This window comes from Falco cherrug, chromosome 12 (assembly GCF_023634085.1).
Source record: "Falco cherrug isolate bFalChe1 chromosome 12, bFalChe1.pri, whole genome shotgun sequence".
NCBI classification, from domain to species: Eukaryota; Metazoa; Chordata; class Aves; order Falconiformes; family Falconidae; genus Falco; species Falco cherrug.
The window spans coordinates 21,758,448-21,782,348 of record NC_073708.1 but is presented as its reverse complement, the minus strand read 5'-3'; the positions used below and the strand labels follow the sequence as shown (position 1 = coordinate 21,782,348).

Sequence of the window (23,901 nt, the reverse complement as noted above, 5' to 3'; positions counted from 1 at the left end):
GAAGAGGCGCCAGAGGGAGGAGATTATGAATTTGTATAATAAATATCGGACCGCTTGTTGAAACGGTGTGCAAGTCGGGAGGAGCGATCCCCCTTGCACCTGGCGCCGCAGTAAACATACCTGCTTTGTAACTCTCCTCGAGTTGTAGAGCTCGATTCCGCACGTCACTGTAGATGCAAAACTTCTTGAGTTACTTTGTGCGTTACTTCGTGTGACCATACTTCGGATGCTTCCTTTTGGTTTTCTTTTTGTTTCCGTTCGTTTTTTTGATTGAAGTAGTTACACTCTTCTGAAGTAAGGGGGTGGGGAGTGGGTGGGTGTGTGGTTAGTTGTGTTTTCATCCATGTAATACATCATAGCTGAGTCCTAAGAAGTCTGCCTACTTGCAAGAAGATGTTTCATTACCACTCGGTGCGGAAAGTTAAATGTGGAAAATTCTTCCAAGTGTATTTTTGTTCTTCAGCTATCGTAGAGGTTGTGACTTAGTAGACAGGAATCAGGTATGAGAAAGCAATTCTTTATGTTAATGACATATAAGTTTGCTATGTTGTGATGTGGCATCAGCGTGCATGTGTTACTAGTGTCTTAGTCATGTTTTTGAAGATAGTTGCGTTGCTTAAACTCCCCAGTTACCAAATTCTGATTTAGTTAAACAAGAATGTGCACAAAGTTTAGGTCAAGCCGACCCACCCTCTCCAGTCGTTAATGCTCTAGTACCCACCTTCTCAAGTCGTCAAACCGGATGACTGAAAGGACTTCTAGTCAGGGGAGTCAATTTTCGTGAAACAAAGAACAGCTAATGGTAAGAGGGGGTCTGCAGCAGAAAAAGCAGCCCAAGCTGGCTCTGGAGTTTGTGAAGCAGTGCAAAGTAAGGGATATGTGCAAGAACTTAGGTGGAGTCACGAGGCAAACAGCGGGGTGAAGGGGCATAACTGCCCTGGCATGAAGACTCATACATATGCAAATAATTCTGAGAAATGTAATGAGTATGTATAACTGACAACATAAAGTGGGACCGGCAAAATAGTTCTGCATGCATGTTAGGTGGAACGATCCCTCATGCACCCTGCACCACAATAAATGCCTGCTTCTTAATACTGCATTGGGGTTAGGGAGCTTTATTCCCGGATTTTGGTGACGGTTGTAATAGTCTTTAAAATAAAATCAACTTCAGACTTAGATCTAAGTTTTGTTTCTTTTTCTATTAATGTGTGTACTTCTACATAGGTCCTAATATATATAGGGGGGATCATAATTTTCTGAAGAACCCAACCCCATAACTAAATAAACAGTAGTAAGATTTAATGTGATTAATAAACATGATGGCCATTTTCAGTTGTGTATAGCATTTCTAGCTTTTGCTCTACTGTTGCAAAAGTAACAAGAACAATAAAACTAATTAAAAAAATCTACTGACAGTGCCTGCTGTCATGTAGATTTTCTGAATACAATTGAAGGGTGCATGAATCACAGGCTTAAAAATTGATTTTGAAAGCTCAGAAGTGGTAAAAGTATATCTCTGGGTGATAGCAGTGTGCGTTTTGAGATTTAACATTTGCACTTGAGCTGTAAATTCATGTTGACTCTGGGATGTATATTGAAAGTAAATTTTCCCACAGAAGATCTTAAAAACATGTCCTTTGGCCTGTTGGCAGGAGCATAATTTCCGTATATTCCAGTAACATTATAAACATTATTTTGAAGCAGGTACTGCCAGTATAAAATGGAAGATATTTTTGTTGATGCTAGGGTTGGTGTAACTTGAATATAATGGATTTAATTGTCTTGGCTAACTTTGTATGCTGCAGGGTTTTTAAATATCTCCTCTTGAACCAAAAATAATCAGACGAGATTTTTCCAGGCAACACTATGGACTTTGTAAATATAGAAAGTATACTAAATTTGTGTCCTGTGAAGTACTGTTTCACAGTGACTTGGAGATATCTCTAATGGAAGCCAGATATATTTGTAAAGCATGACTATACCTATCCCACTACATTTCTTCCTTTTTCATCTGTGAGATCAAAAGTCAACAGCTTTTAATGTAAGCTTCAATTGTCAGTGAATTGCATTAAATTGCACTGTTGCATTTGCTTCAGGAAGAAATTATGATGTATGTAGTATGCAAACTGGTAAATACTTCAGGGTGCTTTTCAGTTTGAATCTTACAAGTAAAATCTCTCAAAGGCAATGTGTAATATGAAAGTATAAAGTAAGTATGCTTTTTTACAAATTAAATGTCACTGTATTTATTCATTTTTGAAAGCTTTTATGTGTGTTTCACTTTCTTTTATGGTTATTTATTTAGACTTAAAATCAGCCCTAGAATCATTATGGACAATGACCTTTTTACTTCCATCGCAGTAACATGTTTCTGCAGAGATCTGAACTAAAAATTTGATAAATTTGGGTAGTTAGTTTGGTATGAAGTACTTGACTAATAGATGAAGCTTTTCTTTTAGGCCACTGTGTGATCAGAAAGAACTGTTGCACTCGCTTTGTATTTTGTGTTAGATATATAAGAAAAAATTCAAGTATATGTTGCTTCTGTTGTGAATTCTAGAATTTATTTATGTATATGAGATCTACTGAGTAGTGAAACTATTTAATGAAATCATGAATGGGTTTACCTGTACACAGGTCTTATTCATAGTCCAAAAGTGTAAATGTAGCTCAGTCAACTACATACAGTTAAAAGATGAGGAGGAGACAAGTAATTGTCCAATTTTTTTTTCTCTGGGAAAATAATGGATGATCTTACAGGAAATTTTACTATTGTGTATGGATGTGCTTTCTTCAAACCATTGTGGACAAATGACAATTTATTCCATTAATTAATGTGCGTTTGCAAATATCATAATACTTAATTGTGAAAGAGCTTAATCTGGGGAGGGATTTGGCTCCTCTGCCTTGACATTTACGTGCACATGTATATTTATAGATGTGATCTGTCTGGAATTTGCCTCTGTGGTTTTGTTTGCTCTTTAACTTGTTCTGTGATCTAGTCCTGTCTTTTTCAGTTTTGTTTCTGAGGTTTTTAATAGGTGAGGAATACAGAAGAAATGACTTAATTTAAAGGAAATAATAAGCATTCTTACTCACCTTCAGATACTTCCGGGAATAATGACACTGTTCTGCTTAGAAGCTTTTCCTTAAAATAACCTTATATTGGTGCTAATTTATGATTAATCTAGAATTTGAGTTCAGGGTAACTATTATTGTGAATATTTCCTTGATTTCTGTTGTTCTTATGAAGGCTTCTTTAAAGAAAGCAACTAATTCAAGGTTAATATTATTAATGCAGCTTTTCTAAGAGCTGGAAGTGGTGTGACCTTGCAGCCACTGTTCTGCTAAATTTATGATGTGTAACATTTGTCCATGTGTATGTGAGTTAAACTGTGGTTGTTCAGAGAGAATAATGGGAAAGATATTTTAAAGCAATAATTATTTCACTGAAATACTTACTTGAGTACTGAATAAGAGTAGTCAAACTGTCTCAGAAGTGAAGGTGAACTGCCGAAGGAACTATTATCAGTTTCTTAGTGTGTATTTCATAAATATTTTTAGATTAAACAAAATCTTGTGTTACAAAAGTGAATGTCACTTTCTCGGTTGTGACCAAAGAACACAGGAAATCCTGTAGATTAGAGTGTGTTTGTGTTAGGAAAGTTCTGTATGGTTTCAAAATTGTATTAAGTATTCATGAGAATTAATACATTTTTAAAATAAATTGTGTATCCTGCTCTTTAGTAATTTGTTACAGTTCAAGACACCATTTTTTTTTCAGCCAGTCAACTTTAAAAAAGTTTGAGCTGAAATTGCCATTTTATGTATTTGTTTTGTGATTTGGACTGTAACAAATACCGCTGATATAAGGAAGCGGTGAACAAACACAGTCTGCTGATTTTCACAGTGCATAATAAGAGTACTCTAAAGTAACTTATAAGAACAGGGGGACATGTCTGAGACTGCCTAGTTTGACAGAAAATTGGTTTATAGAATTGACTATAAGCAAAAGCTTCTTAGATACAGTTTGATACTACAGTGATGATAAAAAGTTTTTTCTCTGTATGCCTGAAACGGAACGCAGCTGTTGTATTTGAAGACTGTGTAAGCCAAGAACCGATGATATAGATGGTTAATTGATTCATAGTGTGATGTATCAGTCAGAAAATAGTGATGTGGTAGAATGAGGAAGAGATGTAGCTAATTGGTGTCAATTTATCTATTATGGTTTTGAGGTGGTGTCACATCCAAGTGCATTACTGGATTTGTGTGTCTGAGAAATTGCACTCATTCAGGAGTACTCTTAATCAAAGTCTTAGATTATAGCCTTAGTAATTTTATAGATAAGTAGTTTAGTGGCTTGCTCCTGGGAGGCTTGAGTAAGTTGCAAGATGCACTGCTGCTGGTTTGTCACAGCTGAGGCCAGCCCTGGCTACCTGTTTTGCCCTGTTAATGCTCCATAAGCAAATCCAGTTAAGAGCAACCACCCCTCCTTTAAGTAAAAGGTGGAAGTCCCAATGGGGGGTGAGCATGCATCCCTGTATGCCCCAATTAAAACTGTGCATGAGGAAGTGTGCGTATATTGCAGGTGCCTTTTGGTACTTGGACACAAGGTGTTAACCTCTGAAGAGGTGGCTGAAATACAAGGACTCTGGGAAATGGGTTTACTGACAGAATGCCCTGTGATGTTACTAAGTTCTACTACAAAAGGGGAAGGCCTTAAGGTAGGAATACAGAAACTTGTAAAGAACAAAATCCCATAAATGAGTTCATCTGTTGCACACTAGTGATGACCTTGCCTGTTTTTGTAGGGGACACTTATTCAAGCATTTAAACAAAAAATAAAAACCTTATTTAAACATATTGGAAGTGGTATCTTTTCACGGTATAGAAAAGTGCTTTTTTAAAAATACTTCCACTTCTAGGTGTATATGGTAATAAGGAAGATAGGACTATAGCAGTAAAAGTAATATTTAGTTTTTTTTTTTTTACCAAAAAAGCTGTTTTGCTTTCTGTCTATTTGTGCTTATTTGAAGGGACTGCAATGCCAGAAGTCCTTGTGGTGAGTACATGAAGATGTTTCCTTTATTTTCTTTTCTTAATAATTCTGAAGAGGAATATGGGATAAAACAACAGAATGAACAATAAAAGAGGTGCAAAGATCAGATATTCAGAGTTCTAAAAATCTAGTAGCTGTGATTAATTATCTGTCCTTGAAACTGCACTAACACTAGAAGATTGGAAGGTATAAAAACTTGCCACATTACCAGATGGAGTTCACTGTCTGAAGTACTGGTATGATTGCATGTACCCAAATGATCATTAGCATGATCACTAGGTGTTATTCTTGTGCACGCTAGTCTTTTAATAATAATAACAACAACAATAATTATAAAAATAAAAAAATCACTAATTGTAAGGGAGTCATATCTCTCAATCTGTTACAAATTGTTTAAAGAACTTGATAAGCATGTGAGAGAAACTGCAGTCTACTAGTATTTCAAAAAGATCTCAGGTCATATGATAAAAGGAAGGTCTCTGCATGGAGAAGGAGGAGGAATGTGCTTTCTGGAAGGAGGTGCTCCAGTTATCTATCAGGTCTTAGAAGATAGATTTCAGATTGTAAATTTTACTCTGACATGAAGATCTCATGCAGGGCAGGAAGTAGAAGTAATGTAGTTATGGCTGTATATCTCGCTCAGAATCTTGAATAATTTTGTTTTTAGGGAGTATTTTACCTAATTAGGGTATAATTTGGCAGTTATGCCAGAATAGCATGTTCTCCTCTGTAGGGAGAGAAAGGATGCCTGAACAGTTACTCACTGTGATTGTAACAAAAAGTCACATTGTAAGTTTTGTTGTTACCAGATTTATTCCTGTAAGTTTTGACATTCAAGGGGAAGAAAATTCTGATTTAAGAGGAAATCCTGATGATTGGGTCTTTTAAAGAAGCTTGAGAAATGAATTGCTATATTTTACAAAAGGGAGGGGAGGGGAAGGAAGCACTAAGCCTTGCTAATTGCAGCTCCTTTACTATTATTTTAATATTTAAGAGGAGACGTTATAAGTGTTAATTCTTACACATACTTTATTTTTTAAACTAGCATATGCACCCACTGCTACTTTGCTCAACTAGAAGTTGTGAAAACGTAGTGAAAAATACAGTCCTAAAACTAGTCTGAGCTATTGCTGTTTTGACAGTTTTATTATATGACAATACAGTGACACAAACATCATGGAGTCCTTCTCTGACACTCACTGGTGGGAGTACTTCAAGTGATGTAAGTTATGTCCCCACCAGACGTTGCTCAAACCATACCATGGAAGCACAGCTGAGCATAACAACTCCTTATACTGCTAGTTTTGCAAGAGAATTCAAGGCTGCTTTAAATCTTATTCTGTCAATAGTGATGAAGTTTGTTTGCTGAAGTTCAGAGTATCGTAGCTGTTGGGTTTGGATGGTGATTTGTCATATTTGCATGGTTCCTTGACTGCTATATGCTACCTTTCTTAAACTTTTTCATCATTGAAAGGAAGGCAGTTGAGCCTAGTTGTCTTCATACAAGTAACTTCATAATTGAGCCTAGAAATGTTTTCATACCGATAACTTCTAGGTAGGACCAAAACTGCTGTATTTCAATACTTTGTTCCAGGGAGGAGCTGTTTTTCAAGCTATGCCAATCAGACTTGAAGTTTATTGCCATTCTGGCAAGTAGGGATAATTTCTTGCCCTATAGCTCTTAATTAACTAAGATCCAAAAGAAATCTTGCAGGTTGAAACTTCATACCATTCTTTCTAGAGAGCATGAGAAATACTGCAGTAGTAAAATTTCCACTATGTATTGTAAAACAGATGTGTAGGAACCACATTTCTGTCTGTTAACAGAAATATCAGATGAAATCGATTGGCTTGATATATCGCCGTACTTGTATAATAGTCTTGATATTGCCTTTAGTGTAGAATGAGGCTGGGACTGAGGGGTAACAGTTTTGGTCCGTTTTAACCAAGTGGCTTTAGTTGCGGTAAACTGAGTGGTACTTTTTGCTCAGGATCGATTTCTTACTGCTTGATAGTAGTACGTGGCTGCAGGCAACTGTGATTGAGGGTGGCTTAATTTTATTTTTAAAGAAATGAAGTTATGCTTTCTGAAGATTTGTAGTTAACTTAGGTGTAAAATACTTCTGTAGCCTTTGCTGGAAAGGGTACAAATCCATGCTGAAATATTTGGAAAACAGTTATATGTACAGCTGTCTCTATAGAAACTGTGAAGTAAAATGCTATAATTACTTTATATGGGCTCTACTGCATTTCTGTTGGGACAGCTCTCTCTTTAGAGCTGACTGGATTCAGCCCTGGCGGTGAAAGGCACTGTATCACACTGCTAAACCTTTAAACTTTCTAGTTGCTTCAGAAGGGAAGAAAAATAGAAGTTTAGCATTTTCTCTGTGTGTGTGTGTGTGCGTGCGCATGCGTGTGTATGAGAGTGAAAGCTGTGCAGACTGTTCAGCTGGGGCAGTCAGGGAAGTGACGTCCTGTATTATTTGTCGTTCTAGAAAGAGCGGAGACACGTACTGTAGATGGGAGGACTCTAAAGAGGGCTGTGTCTTGTCCAGTGTGTATAATTATTTACAAATGAGCAACGGGGGAAGGAATGAAATACGGAGCAGCTGTCTAGTGTTTCTTCAATGTATTTGAGAGTTTGTTGATTTATAACAGTTCTGTTTGTTTCAATTCCATATTTGATTTTTATTTTTCCTTCTCTAGCGCCTCGACGTTGCTAAGACACTGGACACTGCTTTCCTTATAGCAAGATAAAAATCTGAATTCCTCCAACACTCGGGATGGGGAAAGATTATTATTCTATCCTGGGAATTGAAAAAGGGGCTTCTGAAGAAGACATCAAAAAGGCTTACAGAAAACAAGCGCTTAAATGGCATCCAGATAAGAACAAATCCCCTCACGCAGAGGAAAAATTCAAGGAGGTTGCAGAAGCTTACGAAGTGCTGAGTGATCCCAAAAAGAGAGACATTTATGATCAGTTTGGGGAGGAAGGTATGTATGTGTCTGTTACACTCTGATCAGTCACTCTCATTAAGTTGAAGCAAAATAAACATAGATGACAGAAAAAGTCACGGTATGTGTTGATTTTTAGGCAACGTATTTGTACTGCTTGAAGTTTCACTCATGAGCTTTTTAATGTAAAATGTAATGCAGAGCTTTAATGCTGATCTAGTTTTTATTTCTTGTTTTAATGTATTTTTATGGGGTTTTTTGAATCCCAGATACTTGACAGGCAAAAAGTTACTGAACTGAAAAAATTTCTGTGACCCATAAATAACTTTCTGGGATCTTTTACTGCTGTCTTCCCTTGCTATAGCACTTTTTGAGGTGCAGTTGAAAATAGATGTATTCTTTTCTTAAATTTTTGCTAAAGGGTTGTCTGCTTGATCTAAACAGGGCAGTCCTTCTGAGCAGAAGCCCAGGTGTCCAGTCTGTAGTTGTCCTTGGCTTCTTGCCTGGAGAGGAAAGAATTTGGCTGATGTCATGAAATACCAGAACAATTTTTTTAGCTTTAATTGTAAACAGTGATAACATGCCAAGAGAATGAGGCCTCAGAAATGTCATATTTATCCTAAAATGGTTATCTGGAGAGAATGACTTTTTATTTATTTTTGACCAATATGGCTTTCAGTCTTTTGATTGAGCAACAGAGGAAGTCATTAACATCCCTCCCCTTAACTGTATGGTATCAAAATTCTACATGAAATAATTACTTCCATTATGACCAGTAGGTCACTCACTTATTGCTATTCACTTAGGGCCATGGTTTTTGCTGATATGAAGGAGGACACTTAAATAGCAGTACTTTGGGGAAATTTTGGGTTCTTATGAATACATAATAAAATTTGATCCTCTGTCATCTGTAGGACTTAATACAATTGTTAACATCCATAAATTCATGTAGAAGACCTTCAGCTTCTACAGAGGATGTAGGGTTTTTTTGTCTTTTGTTACATTGCATGTATTCAAAGCTTTAGTGCTGTTACTGGAACATTCTAGGAAAAAAGTATTTATGTAGATACCAGGGGCCTTTGTTGCCTCTTGGGTCTTTTGCCTTCTTGCACTTCTTCCTTCTTACCCCCTGCCTTCTTTCTGTATGTCATTGTAAACCTGTTTACTCTGTGGATTCATTTGCATTTTAGATTCCTGTGCAGCAACTCATGCCTATCTACTTTCCCAAAATATCATTTTAGTCACTTTTACCAAAGAGTTTAAAGTAAAGCATATAAAGCCTTTGGCATTCTGGTATTGCATACTTGAAGCCAGAGGTTCAAAACATAATTTCTGTTTATTTGAGGCATAATATTAAACCAAAGTATAATTTTTATAACGGTGAAGCTGGAAATACCTCCCGATGCCTCAGTTGCTCTTAAGCTCTTCAGTTGCATCTGTGAGTGTAACTAGTTGTGAAGGAAAGGCAGTGGGTGGGGTGGGAGGATGGAAGGAGGAAACCTCAGTGTTTTTACAGCCAGGAACTGGATGGACCTTCAGTAACTTTTGGCTTGCTGTTTCAGAAGGTGTTCTTCTACTACCACAGACTGAATCCACTGATCTGCTTGCTTGACATTAACAGTTCTGTGACAGAAGGGTGTACTAGTACATGTTGCTAAGTACTTTTAATATGTTCTGGTATTGAGATGGGGAAAGCATTCTCATTCTAATGTCTTGCTTGGTTACTGTTGATAACCAGTATTAAGCTTATGCACAGAAGGTCTAAAAGAGTGATCCAAAAAACCCCACCAACCCCCTCTTTCAGATTTAGGGAATGCATACTTTACTAACGTAAGTCTTCACACTTTTATGGCTATGAAAGTAGAATAGCAGCCGTAGTGCTGAGCTGCTGTGAGATACATTACAAGTTTAGAAATAAAAGTTTCTTAAGAAGACTTTCAGTCTTTCATCTTAAAGATTTGAGAAGATATCCTAAAATAGTCAGTGCAGGAGAGCACTATTACGAGGAAATACTTAGAGATCACCTATTGGGACAGAGGCATTTAAGGAAAGTGATTTTAGCTGGATTTGGAATGAGAGAGCAGGAAGTACAAGGGACTGTCCAGTGAGAACTGAGGGAAGACTTATCGGGAAGAAATTAGATGTAGGTCTCTCCTCCTGGCATATAGAAAAGAAAGAACATTCTGTTTGAGAACATTCTGATTTTTTGCACGGAGACTGTGACGTTATATACAAGATTTTTGAACCCAAATGGATCTTAGGAACTTCCATGCTATTTTTATTTGTGGCTGCATTGAAAAAGGGTTCCCAGGTTTCTTACCTATTTTGTATCATAGGAACACAAACTCTGATAGGTTTGGGATTATAAATTGAACATTAAGGAAGCATATGGCTGCTTGACTATTGGCGTGTTACCTTTTACTCAGACTGAATTGCAGGAAAACAGAGGTAAAACTAATTAACACTCAGTTAAAGCTGAGCTACAGAAACCATGGAAAATGTTGCATATGATACTGCATAATTTTCCCCACAAGTGATCTTGTAGAGGGGTGCAACTCCCAACAGATTTTGCAGAACAAGAAAAGATCAAGTCAAGTAGACCTGTCTTCTGTTTTAAGATACGAGTTCTTTGAATAACTGGCTTCAATCACATGAAATAAAATTGGCACTGTCAGAATACATGCTCTTCTGAAGTAGAATTCATTCCAGAGCTTCAGAAACTTTGTGGCTATTGAATTACTAGTTGGTACTGCATAGTCTGATGTTGAGTCCTCTTTGTAAAGGAGACCTTTCACTCTACTGCAAAGACCTTTTTGACTCATCAGTTCTGATATCATTACATTCTACAATAGGGAATCTTATACTAATACTGAATTTGTTTTTAACTTTGCTTATTTGTATTATTTAGGTCTGAAAGGAGGAGCTGGAGGACCAGACGGACAGGGTGGTACCTTCCGGTACTCATTCCATGGCGACCCACATGCTACATTTGCAGCTTTCTTTGGTGGCACAAATCCTTTTGAGATCTTCTTTGGAAGGAGGATGCCTGGTGGCAGAGACACTGAAGACATGGAAGTGGATGGTGATCCATTTGGGTCCTTCACTAGTTTTAGTATGAATGGTTTTCCAAGGGAAAGGAATACAGTTGGTAGCCAATTACGTCGTAAACAAGATCCCCCTGTAATCCATGAACTTAAAGTGTCATTGGAAGAGATTTATCATGGCTGCACAAAAAGGATGAGGATTTCACGTAAAAGGCTTAACCCAGATGGTAGAAGTGTCCGAACAGAGGACAAAATTCTTACTATTGAGATAAAAAGAGGATGGAAAGAAGGCACCAAAATCACTTTTCCAAAAGAAGGTGATGAAACACCCAACACAATTCCAGCTGATATTGTTTTTATCATTAAAGATAAACCTCACTCTCACTTCAAGAGAGATGGATCAAATATTATCTATCCTGTTAAGATCAGCTTAAGGGAGGTAAGTTTCTCTTTTGGTAGAACATTACAGTATGATACAGTGGCTCTGCTGCACAAGCTCTATGGCAGCAGTAAAGTTTTTGATTTTGTTTTTTAGTTAAGTTTCACTCTTGTAAAGTCAATATGTGGCTGCAAAGCACAGTTATTTATAGCGGTAGCAATAGCCATTTTGATAAAAATGGAGTATTATTTTAAGCTGTTTACTATTAGAGGTGGAAGAGTATGAGGGTGAGAGTAAAAGTTGGTATGTCTTAAATCTTTGTACTTTAACTTTCTAGATAAATATATATTAGGCTGAAGTAACAAACACAAACAGTTAAAGAATACATCCAATATAGTATGCTCCTTACTGCTGTGATGTGATTGCTACTTCTGTAGGACAAAGTAGAAATGTTTTAAATACTTTCACTGCGAACAAATTCTAAGTCTGCCTTTTTATGTCCTAACTTATTTGAGTGTGATTTCAAAGTACGTAGAGATTGATTTCATGATTATAAATTATTGTGAACAGGTGTTACAGAAGCTATATATAACAACAAAAATGGTATAGCTTTTTAAAATTCTGTTCCAGGTCAAAACACATTGGCTTTCAAAAAGAAATATCAGAAAAACACCTCAGCAGAGTTCTGAAGGGTCTGAAGCCTCGACAGGGTCATAATTTAAATGATAATGTAGATGAGCGTGTATGTTGGTTTTTTTCTCCTTAATTAGCATGAGGTGGAGCAATAAACTCTTGCTTGTGTTAAAGCTCTTTGTGTACATTATGAGCTCCCTTCTTAAAGGATTCTTAACTAAAAATACATGGGAAGTGAGGTAAAACACCTAAAATAAGATGAGGGAGGGAGAAAAGACAACATTTAATGTTGATGTGAGTAATTTAGTTCCATCATAGATAAAAGCCTGTTTAGACACATTGTTATGTAAGTTGGACATAATCAGTATAGACTAAGTGTGCTGAATCAGGTGAAGTTGGAGGAATCAAAATGTTGTTATCTGAGATCCTAGTAATGAAAACAAACTATTGGATAAAGCAGGAGGCGGTCTGTGATCTTCTAATTTTGGTGCACCAAAACAGTTGTTTCCTTTTCTTTGAGCATCATGAATGCTTACCCAAGATGGCTGTGAAATTTGATATGCCTTTGCTTACAGACACTTAAATGTTGTTTTGCAGTTTGGTATAGTATAGGTTGATAGTATATTGGAGTAAACGCCTGTACAATGTAAATAAAAAGTGGAACAGGACTCTAAATTTCCAATGGAAACAGAGAAGCTAGACATCTCTAGAGAAGTACGAGTGAAGAGTTCACTCTGTGCCCACCTAGCTCATTATTTGATAAAGGCTCTGAAGGATATATAAGCTCAATTACCCTCCAGTGGCCATTGTGTAAGATTGGCAAATTCCATGATACTCAATGAAAAATTGAAGTCTTCCGTTTTTAAGAGAGGAACACTGTATTTGAATTTTGACATCTCAATAGTGCACAGTGGAAATACTGTTCAGAATGCTAGTCTTTTCTAAATAATCCAAATTCAGTTACAGGTACAGATAAAGTTCTGACCAATTTCTTTTTCTCATGATACAATCTTTCTTTAGGCTTTGTGTGGCAGCTCTATCAACGTGCCAACGATAGAAGGAAGAACCATACCCATGACAGTAAATGAAGTTGTAAAGCCTGGAATGAGAAGAAGAATTATAGGATATGGTTTGCCATTTCCCAAAAATCCTGACCAACGTGGAGACTTAATTATAGAGTTTGAAGTAATTTTCCCAGATAACATTTCTCCAGCATCAAAAGAAGTACTTAGGCGAAATCTTCCAGTTTCATAAAATGAAGACTGTGTATGTTAACAGTTTAAACAGGACACTGGAAATGCAGAAGACTGGCAAGTCTGTGCTTTTAAAAGTGCAATCTGTAACAACTAGTGGAATATTTGGGTTTTTTTTTTTTGTTTTTTTTTTTTGTTTTGTGGGATGGGGGGGAAATACTGTAATGCTGCATGAGAAGAAAAAGGTTAAATATAAGTCATACAGGTGACTTCTGCAGTAAAATTTACAGGAAAACCACTCATTTTATTTTAGATCTTCCTAATCAAAAAAAGTTATTCATTATTTTGCCTAATGTAAAATGTAGTCGGTTTTTACAAAGTCAGTACATATTTCTGATACAGTATTTGAGCCTCCAAGTACTTTATTTCTTATATCCCTACCCTATCTATAACATTACCCATTTGTACAGAAATTGGACATAGTAGTAGAAATATGCAAATGTATAAATAATATAAAGAGCAAAACATGAAAGATATCATTCTGGTATGTTGCCTTCCACTGCACAAAGCATAGGCTGGGAAAATTGGCTTAGACTCCTGAACCATCCCCCAGTGGAATGAAAGCATTTTCTTTATTGCCTCAGAGAATGTGTGAGGACTGCATTGTGAGTCTAGCAAAGGGCATGTGGCTTGAGGAGCAAGAGTAGCCATTTGCTATGGGATAGTTCCTCAGCCTTCAGGCAGAACAGCAAGAAGGGTTTCAACAAGTACATAAACAGAAAATGGTGGGCCTTCTGTCAAACGGAGCAGGCAAGCTTGATGACAAATGACATGGAGAAGGCTGAGGTACTCGGTGCCTTCTTTGCATCAGTCTCTACCAGTAAAACAAGCCTTCAGGAATTCCAGACCCCTGAGACCAGAGGGGAAGTCTGGAACCTCAGTGATGGAAGAGCAGATTAGGGTGCACCTAAACTGGAAGTCCATGAGCCTGACAGGTGGCATGTCTAAGTGCTGAGGGAGCTGGCTAATGCCATTGCAAGGCCACTCAGTTATCTTTGAATGGTCGTGGAGATTGGGAGATGTTCTGGTAGACTGGAAAAGAGCAAATATCACTCCTGTCTTCAAGAAAAGCAGGAAGGAAGATTTGGGGAGCTACAGGCCAGTCAGCTTCATTCACCTCAGTCCTTGGGAAGGTGATGGAGAAAATCTTCCTGGAAAGCATTTCCAAACAGAAGGACAAGGTGATCAGGAGTAGTTAGCATAGCTTTACAAAAGGGAAGTTGTGCTTGACCAACCTCGTTGCCCTCTACAGTGAGGTGACTAGCTTTGTGGATGACCAGAGAACAGTCCATGTTGTTTACCTTTGACCTTAGTAAACAGACTGATAAAGTACAGGTTAGATAAGTGGAAAGTGAGGTGGAGTAAAACCTGGCCAAATGAGTGGGCACAGGGTGGGTGTAGTCAGTGGCACAAAGTCCAGTAGGAGGCAAGGCAGTAGTGGTGTACCCTATGGCTCAATACTGGGGCCAATACTATTCAGAATCTTCATTAATGACCTGGATTATGGGATGGGGTGGGGTGCATCCTCAGTCAGTTTGCAAATCACGAAACTGGGAGGAGTGGCTGGTAACCCTAGATGATGTACCACCTTTGAAAGGGACCTAAGTGGGTTGGAGAACTGGACTCTCACAGAGTTCAACAAGGGGGAATGTGAAGTCTTGCTCCCTGAGGAATAACCCAAGGCAGTAGTAGTACACCCTGGGAGCTGAGTGGCTGGAAAGCAGTTTTGCTGAGAAGGACCTTGGGGTCTGGGCGGATAACAAACTGACCATGAGCCCACAATGCACCCTTGTGGTGACACAGGCCAAAGCTTTGCTGGCAGGCTGAGGGAGACAATCCTTTCTCTACTCAGCACTGATGAGGATGCATCTGGAGTACCGTGTCCAGTTCTGGGCTCCCCAGTACAACGAGGATACAAACTTACTGGAACAGAACTAGCACAGGGCCATGTAGGAGCGGCTGAGAGAGCTGGAGCTCTTCAGCATGTAGAAGAAAAGGCGTTGGGGGGGATCTTTTAAATATAAATACCTAATGGGAGGGAATGGAGATGGGGGGAGCCAGGCTTTTCTCACTAGCTCTCAGTGGTAGGACTAAGAGGCAGTGGACACAAGTTAAAACACAGGGGATTCCATCTGAACATAAGGAAACACCTTTTTACTGTGAGGGTCGTCAGACACTGGAACAGGTTGCCCCGAGAGGCTGAGGAGTCACCATCCCTAGAGATACACAGAACCTGACTGGGCATGGTCCTGGGCAACCTGCTGTAGCTGACCATGCTTGAGCAGGGATGTTGGACTACATGATCCCAAGATGTTCCTTCCAACCTGAATGATTCTGTGAACTTGGATTTAGCACTTTTCACTAGACAGAGATATGGGCTGTGCTCTGCAAATGAGGCGTAGCCCAAAGATGGGTGGTATTGATGTGACAGCTTGAATCCCTAGGGAGCAGGTCTGTATCTGCGTAGAAAGATGCACAAAGAACACTGTAAAAGCATTTGGCTAGTGCAGGTATTTAAAGATCATGCTGATCTCAAGTATTCATTATTTTCAAAGGCTGAGCTTTACTCCCGTGAAGAAGGAAAAGCCCAGGTCCTAGCTAAAGGAAAGTTTGCTTAAGATACAAGGTGGAATAGGGGTTGCCAATAAGCTTTCATATGCTTGAGTCTTGTTTGAATAGAAATATGAGTTACTTGTCTTTAGAGTTAGAAGGTGCATAGGGAAATGGAGAGCCTTCTGTAATAGTCTATAGTTTTATAACACAGTAATAGGGCTGGTTCCCTTGATTGCAGCATGATTTTATTGAAAGAAATACCTTGCAGGTGTGCTTTATTACTTGAGTTTAAAACCGTAATACAGTGCTTTAACAACACTTTCTAAGGTTTTTTTTTTTTGTTTTTTGGGTTTTTTTTTTTCTTCATAAGAAAATACGTAAGATTTGCTGTCAGCCTTTTGCCTGTGGAAATGTAGTAGTTACCTGCTCTGCTAGGTGGCTTAAGAAATAGCAGTGTTATCTTCATGTATGCGATTTTCTGCTGGAGAGTAAGTCATGTGGAAGTGGAATTTAATTTACAGTAACTTTTTAATGAGCACAAGAATAATCCCATTTCTGTTACTCAAAGGAATAGAACTTCTGGGAGATACTGTTCAAGTCAATTTTTCAACTTCAGATCTCTTCATACAGTGTCAGTTAGCTGTAGTCCTGAATCTACAAGGAACTAAACAATTATTGGAGCAGTATCACAAAGGGAAAAATTTGCTGCTTAGTGCTTTACGCTTATTGTTAACACTATATATTTGTTCAAAAAATTCCCATTTCAGTATGTTCCGTATTGCATTTCTTATATGGTTTTTAAGTAAAAAGTATAAAGTTGGTTTTTAACTTACTTTTATCTTTTGTTATGATGGCAGATGCTGTAAGCTACACAACTTTAAAAGCATATCATCCTAAAATACCTGTTTGTTGGTTGAAAAGCTAATGGAATTGAGCATTTTGTAATTCAGGATCTTGTAACTATAGTCCAACTTGTAAAAAAAAAGGTTACAGCAACTAGAATTATTTTTTGTAACCATCCTTGGGTAAGAGGAGTAGTGTTAAATTGAGGAATTGCAGTATCTTGTGTATTTAGAGATATATATGTATAGCAAACTAAATTTTTCCAACTGTTTTCATGCTCAAAATACAGAACTATAGGACTGGTATGAAATGCTTGTATTTCTTTTCTTACGGAGAAGTAACAAAGCATATGTTTCAGAAAATAGCATGTGGAATTACTTCAAAATAAGAGAGGGAACATTAATATCTATCTAATCCAGGATTCTCAAAAATTAATACTTTTCTAATCAAAAAATGTGCTTAAAAGCTATGTTTTAAAAAACACTTGATTATTTAATAAAGGCTACTTGGGAGAAGGAGTCAAATACAGTCACCTAGTGTTATCTCTTAACTGCTGAAATACATGGAAATAACATGGACATTCGTGAAGTTGGGGCAAGAAGGATATTTTGATTTCCTGAAGCTTGCTTAGGTGCCATAGAAAGTAGAAGTCATTTGGTTACTTCAGAGGAGTTCATTCAACAAGTCTATGAAAACCTCTACTTCTAACCTTTTTTAATCTCCCCAACATCAAGCTGTTGCAAGAGTAGGGCATGCTACATTACAACCATTTCTCCATTCTGCCATGCAGTATCACTCTGTGATTGCTCTAGAGCAGGCTTTCTGATGTCATGAGGATATTAGTATTTTACTCTTCCACTCTTTTGTATTATCAATGGTGAAAACTTGTTGAAGCCTTTTTGTGGTGTCTTGAACAGATGATGCAGATTTGGATTGGTTTTGAGTCCCAACCTGTTTACTTTGTTATGGAAGTAACAGACTTTCGGACTGTGGTTGGGTCTCCACTGTTGTTCTTACCACCTTCATCTTGTAACTTTGTGTGTTCTCACTTCCATGTGCCTTTCATGAGGTGAGAGCTCCTCTTCATTTGTAAGTCCTCTTCTAGTATTCATCCCTATTTTCAATATGACCTTTGGTCCGAACCTCACAAACAGTGCTGAAGATGAGCAATAAGTATTATGATGATCAGTCAAATGAGATTACCGGTGTTCTAATTCTCAGATGTGATAGTCCTAGTAGTTTTAGTAAACACTCAAAATGGTATCCATGTCTGATTCTCAAAAATCCAAGCAGGAGGAGATGTCCATCGGACTGATGCAGAGCCAAAGCATAGGTGAAGGTCATGTCTGTAGCTGGCTTGGTTTTAAAGACCCTGGTTGAACTGTACACAGGCATCAGTACACCATGAAATTCTTGACTTTGCATAGTTTTGCTGAGAGACTGGAGAAGACCATTGTCCTGTTTGGATAATCTGCTATGAGTTCTGGATTTTTTTTTTTTTTTTTGGAGGGCCCATTCCAAAATAAATCAACATTCTGGAAAGGGAGTTGTATTTGGCCAAGAATCAGTTCTACTTCTTGGTAAGTGCCACTAGCCCTATGCTTGCATGAACTAAACTTTCCCTATTAATGAGTCATGCTTTGTGGTGGGTTTTTTGGTGTTTGGTTTTTTTTTTGGTTTTTTTTTTCTTTTTAGACATACTGGGTGCAACTGGCTGGCATTTAGTTTTTGTTGAGAGAGGAAAATAATTGTGGTTCTTCCTTGGCCTTTAGTTAAAGCTGTATGATCCTAGACATACATCTTTTTTTTATTATTATTATTCTTACCTTATAACCCTTGAGTCTCTCAAAATATTTAACCCTAGAAAACCCCCAAACCCTTAAGCCCTTAAGATGCTTTTGCCAATCTTGGACGATTTGGCCTCACTAATGTGATGACGCGGTCTTCAAATGTGGTTCTAGGAGCTGTGTATCTGGGGTGCTACTGAGCTAAAGGAGTGAAGTCTGTAGCCTTTGTAAGGGCTTTACTCTGTTCATGGACAACTGACTGATTTTAAATAGTGCAAGGCTTGTTAATCATGTCTCTTATCCTGTCATGCCAAACTGTGTTATTTCACTGCTTTAGGCACTTGCATACTTGATGGTGACCTGTATGTCTGGCTGACAGAACTATCCAGAAGCAAGTGCTTCATAGACAGGGGTTTGAGAGAATGATGTGTGTGACTGAATGCCATCTGTACTATCAATGGAAGGGAAAGACAGTAAACTCAGATGATTGTGGAGAACAGAAGTATGTTTGTGAAGATCTGGTCAGTCTTGCATATGAGGAGCACTCCCTGCCAGATCCGGAGTCACTTCCCTTGACTTCAACAGCATCAATCCCATAGGGATCCACTTAGAGAGCTCTAAGTCATAGTGGGTATGGCAGCTCTCATGCTGACAGATAGTTGATGAAGCTTCTAAGAAAAGCCTTGAGGTGACTAGACAACTGACAAACTAAATGCCCTCTATTCCTTTCTGGTGTGTGCATTTTATGTGCTAGTCTGACTCGCTGGTAACATACTTTGGGGGTAGAATAGATTTTACTCCACCAGTGAAATTTGCTATGACTCAGGGTGAAATTCTATGTGCTTGAATTCATATGCTAGAGCTAAAGAATATGTGGACGTATTACTGTAAATATCATTAAGAGACAGTTTTCCAGTCAGTAAATGCTAGTCCTCATTTGCAGCTGACATTAATAGTTTTTACTACGTTGCTTACTGAACAAATCCCATAGAACCAGGGTATTCATATAATCACTTACTGTTTGGCATGCAAAGTGGGCAGATGGCAGTACCAATCTCAGCAAGTACAGAATCTCAGCTCTTCATTTGTCAAAATGCTCAGCAACAGACTATCAGGTAGCATGAGTTGTTTCCTTCAGACTCCTCCAGTTAATTGTTCTATTATTTAAAAAGTGAAAGTAGATGTCTGCTGTTCCTCCCCTTAGATCTAGAATGTATAACTGTCCTGTGCTTGTTTTGTTCCCCTGGAATTACTGGTTACCCAAGGGAGGAGCTTTGACAATCTTGTTAGTCATGCCTGATTGCTGTATCAAGGGCAAATTATCATCTTCACATTCCTGTTGCCTTACATAATTAAAAAAACAAAATCCCTACCCAGCCAGTTCCTGAAATACCATATAGCACTTCTCTGATTAGTACTTTATGGCATGCTCCGCAGAAATGTCTCAACTGCTTGTATTTGTATCCAAAGAAAGGTGGATAAACTGGGTTCAACGAGAAGCAGACCTTGCCACAAAAGCTATGGCTAAGTGTAGTAAGGACCTAAAAACACTTCTGAGAGCAATCCAGGAAAACCACATATTTTTATTTTCCTCATATACCAACAAACTGATTTTAAAAGTAGTAGGAAGCAGGATAAAAATTCCTAGGATCCCCTTGTGCTCCCTATCAAGTCACAATTCCAAAACTGAAGCTGGTGTGCGAACTGAGTTCATTGCTGCTGCACAAACTTTCAGAGGATGGTTTTGCTAGTTCATATTTTGCCTTTGACACATGGAAAACATCAATACTTAATGTAATATGGACAAACTCTCAGAAGATCATTAAGTTTTGGTAATGGAGTTTGGTCCCCTCCTCTCACAGGCAGTCCTATTTGAACTCCTGTCTTAAAATTGAGGAGGAAATAAAATCTTAGAGAAAAGCCTTGTTTTGCAGTATCCTCTGATGGTTTAAAAATAGTTGTGAACATTATTTATGAGTAGGAGATTTCAGTTCTATTTTTATCAATATTCTTTTATTTAGATAGTTTATATCCACTTAATGCTATCACAGATACTTACAAACACCAGGTATGTTTCTTCTCGGTCTTATTTTAATTAGACTAAACAAGATAAGGTCCTAAAATACCTTACAAGAAACTCTTTGTTCTCTTGCCATACTAGTAATTCTTTTAAGCAGTTGCTTTGTTTGGAACATGGATAACCAGAAAGATATAATATGCTGCAGGTAAGAACTGCCTAAGTCACATATAGGTAGATACCAATATATATAGAGATTTTATGTGTAGTGAAACAACTTTATGTACTGACAGTTTTCAGTATAGCACTGTGCATTTCATATCCAGTAACATCACTGTTCTATTCCAGATACTTTATCCACAAACTTTATGCCTGTTGCATGCCACAATTCTGGCATCTTAAGTGCTGTAGCTGAGAAACTGAAAAATGTAATAAACTGCAGTGTGAGATATAGAATAAAAGAACTGAAACCCATTTTTCCTTTTTTTTTTCTCTTAGTAAATAGCTTATTTTTTCTTCTAAAGCTAAGGCTAATAATGGATTATTAACTTCTATTTAAATGGTTAACTCTCCAACAATATAATTTACAAGAAGTGAAATCTAAGTAACTTTTGGATCCCAGCTATCCTGAATTGCTTGAGGCTTGTTTGAATTCATGACCTAGTTTTGATGTGCGTTAGTTAATGTTGCCAGATATTTCCCTAGTGTGGATACATGTTCAAGGAAGCCTGAGACCAGGACTGGTTGTAAATGGAGAAAATGCCGTGTACCCATTACAGGCTTTTATTCTTTAAGCTTCTCAGCAGTCTGACTCATTTCTAGCTCTACAGATCACTCAGTCAACACTGTTATGCTGATTAAATCCAAGTGGTTGGAACTGCTAATACATGATCAGAGCAATATTAATAAATAGAATTTGCAGCTTAGCAAAAAATAAGCACGTGTAGCAATAATGGACAGGTGAAAGTGAGTGTTGAATGCTTCTTTGCAGTTTCTTGCTGTGCCAATTTCATGTAGATGCTCTTCTAGGTTTGCCTTTTGAGACTAATTTAGCATATGTGCAACGTTACCTTCCTCAGATTTAAATGACAACAATGTCACCTGTTACACTGTATAAATTATGATAGCATATATATGCTTCATACTGTTTGTATTAAACAGTACAATATGATCTTCAGTTTATTTGGTCAGCTCTGTTGGTCTCTTCTTTCAGTACTTAAAAGCTGCTGCTGCTGCTGCTTGAAGCTGTAAGTAGGGTCAGTGTAGTTCTTGCACAACTTCAGCTGTCTTTTTCCATCTCCCCATATGAAATGTGGAAACATTAACACTTTCACTGAAGAAAGATTTGCAATGAATACCTAAATTAGGGCTGTCAACATCCATGAGTTTTTAAAATAAATCTTCACAACCTCTGTATGTCACTGTATAGAAACTTGGCTGGTTTAATTTACATTAAATTATTAACATCAATAATTAAATAATGACTGCAAACAGTATTCACTTTTGCATATTTCATTTCATTTCACATTCACTTCATAAAAAAATGAATTTTTTAAATTCATTGATTTAATTATCTTTTCAGAAGATAAGGAATGAGTTGGTGGAGATCAAGATTGGTAGAGACAGGACGTAAATACTTGTGAATGTCACCAATTCCTTTGTAATACATTTTAGTAAATGGAAAGGGCACGTCTTAAAAGAAACCGCCCATTTAAAATTGCAAAACAGCAAACCCCCCTAAATATCAGAACGAATGTGAACAGTTTGGCACTGTTATTTAATCCATCTCTTTCATCTCACTGCAATCTCATCCAATTTATGCCAACATCTTGTCTGAATTGCATTGCAGTAACGGGGGAAAAAAATACACAGAGTTCTCCAAGTTCAGAGAAATGGTAAGTTTCCTGGTTTTAAACTAGACTGAAAAGTCACCTATTAAAGTATGATGGCAAGTTTGTTCTGTGGGTTTCTTTTAATTGGTGGAAATGACTAGAAAATTCATAACAATCTTGAATTGAATTGTCTTCGATTAGAATTGGATAAAAGTGAAGTATTTTTGAGTGTTCAGTTAAATCTACCACAAGCCATCTGGAATGACTGAAATCTGGCTGGCTTCAAACTTTTTTTTTCCCCACAACATGAGCAGTTTAAAAGTTACATGTCTTTTCTGAGATGTTCTGCGGACTTTCTGATTTGCTATGCTAAGAACTTTTGACTCCAGGCTGGCTCCTACTAATTCACTTTTCTGTGCCTACCTAGTCTGACTCCTGTGTGCCAGAATTGCCCCCCCCCCCCCCTTTTTTTTTCCCTTCCCCCCCTCCCCAGTGATTTGTCTTTTTTATTCTGAGTCAGAAGATGCAGTAAGGCAATGCTGCTTCTTTGCAGCTTTAGAGAAAATTCCTTTAGGAGTGCTGGGTGTTGCCTTGTGAAATTTCCGCTCTTCACACCTTGAGTGGATTCAGAACACCAGTGGAAATGGAGCAACTTGCGCTCAGGTGAGTGTAGTTCCACAGGAGCACAGATCATGTATGTCTCTTACAACACATGATCATCTAACTCGTTCTGTAGAGTACATTTCTCTATTCCATGATGGAGAAAGGAACATGTTAAATCTACTAAATGTTGGAAAATACTTTTCAAGTATCTATATGTTACATCTCAGTGTTTTGAAGCTGTTGTCCAGTTCAATAGGAAGCCTCTGAAACTTTGCTTATACAGCTATTTCTTTATGAATCGTTAGAGGGGTTTATAGGTACACGAAGTATGATTGTGGTAAATAAGCAAGAGTTGGCTGAAGTCCTTGTATACTTAATGTTTTCTTCTATATCCTGAATATAAACCTATTCTGAATAACATTCAGTACTTTGTTATTAGTAGAAATTCCTGAACCAGCGAGTGGAAAGATGGTAAACTTTTTACAGTCCAGATTTGCGTATGATGTTGGGAGACCTTCAGGTGAGGTGAGCACACTCTACGCTACACACCGTCTCTAATGCACCGTTACGGAGAAAGCAGCAGCGATGCCCTCGCAACAGGCAGCGAGCGGCGGGCCCCGGCCCCCGGCGGGCCCAGCTCCAGGTGTCCCTGGCTGCCATCGAGAGGAGCCCCCGGACGCTGCCGGCCCGGACCCGCGGGCGGGAGGGGTTACCGGTGGCTGTGAGTAGCTCCTGGCCCGGCTCCGCGCTCCCTTGCTTGAGTTACGGCTGCTACGGCGGGCAGCGGCAGGGGGCCTCGGTGCCCGGCCCCGCGGCGGCCCAGGCTGCGGGGCTGTGGGCACGGCGGGGCAGAGCGCCGGTCCCCTCCCGGGGCAGCGGAGGAGGGAGCGGCCCGGGGGGCGGCGCGGCGCGGCCGGGCCCTCCCGCACCCAGCGCC

At 38.4% G+C, this 23,901-nt stretch overlaps 1 protein-coding gene across 3 annotated transcripts in view; it reads left to right on the top strand.

The window, feature by feature from the left end:
- The window catches only part of DNAJB4 (DnaJ heat shock protein family (Hsp40) member B4), a 32,091-nt gene extending 10,380 nt beyond the window's left edge, over positions 1–21,711 (top strand). Inside the window, exons 1-4 of one of the 3 annotated variants that reach the window (XM_014278535.3) lie at positions 5,551–7,694; positions 7,772–8,059; positions 10,929–11,503; positions 13,097–21,711. In XM_014278535.3, the coding sequence (XP_014134010.1) occupies positions 7,849–8,059; positions 10,929–11,503; positions 13,097–13,330 (1,020 nt within the window). In that variant the 5' untranslated portion in view covers positions 5,551–7,694; positions 7,772–7,848 and the 3' untranslated portion in view covers positions 13,331–21,711. The other 2 variants (XM_014278534.3, XM_055724331.1) reach the window with 2 other exon arrangements.
- The last annotated feature ends 2,190 nt before the right edge of the window (positions 21,712–23,901 follow it).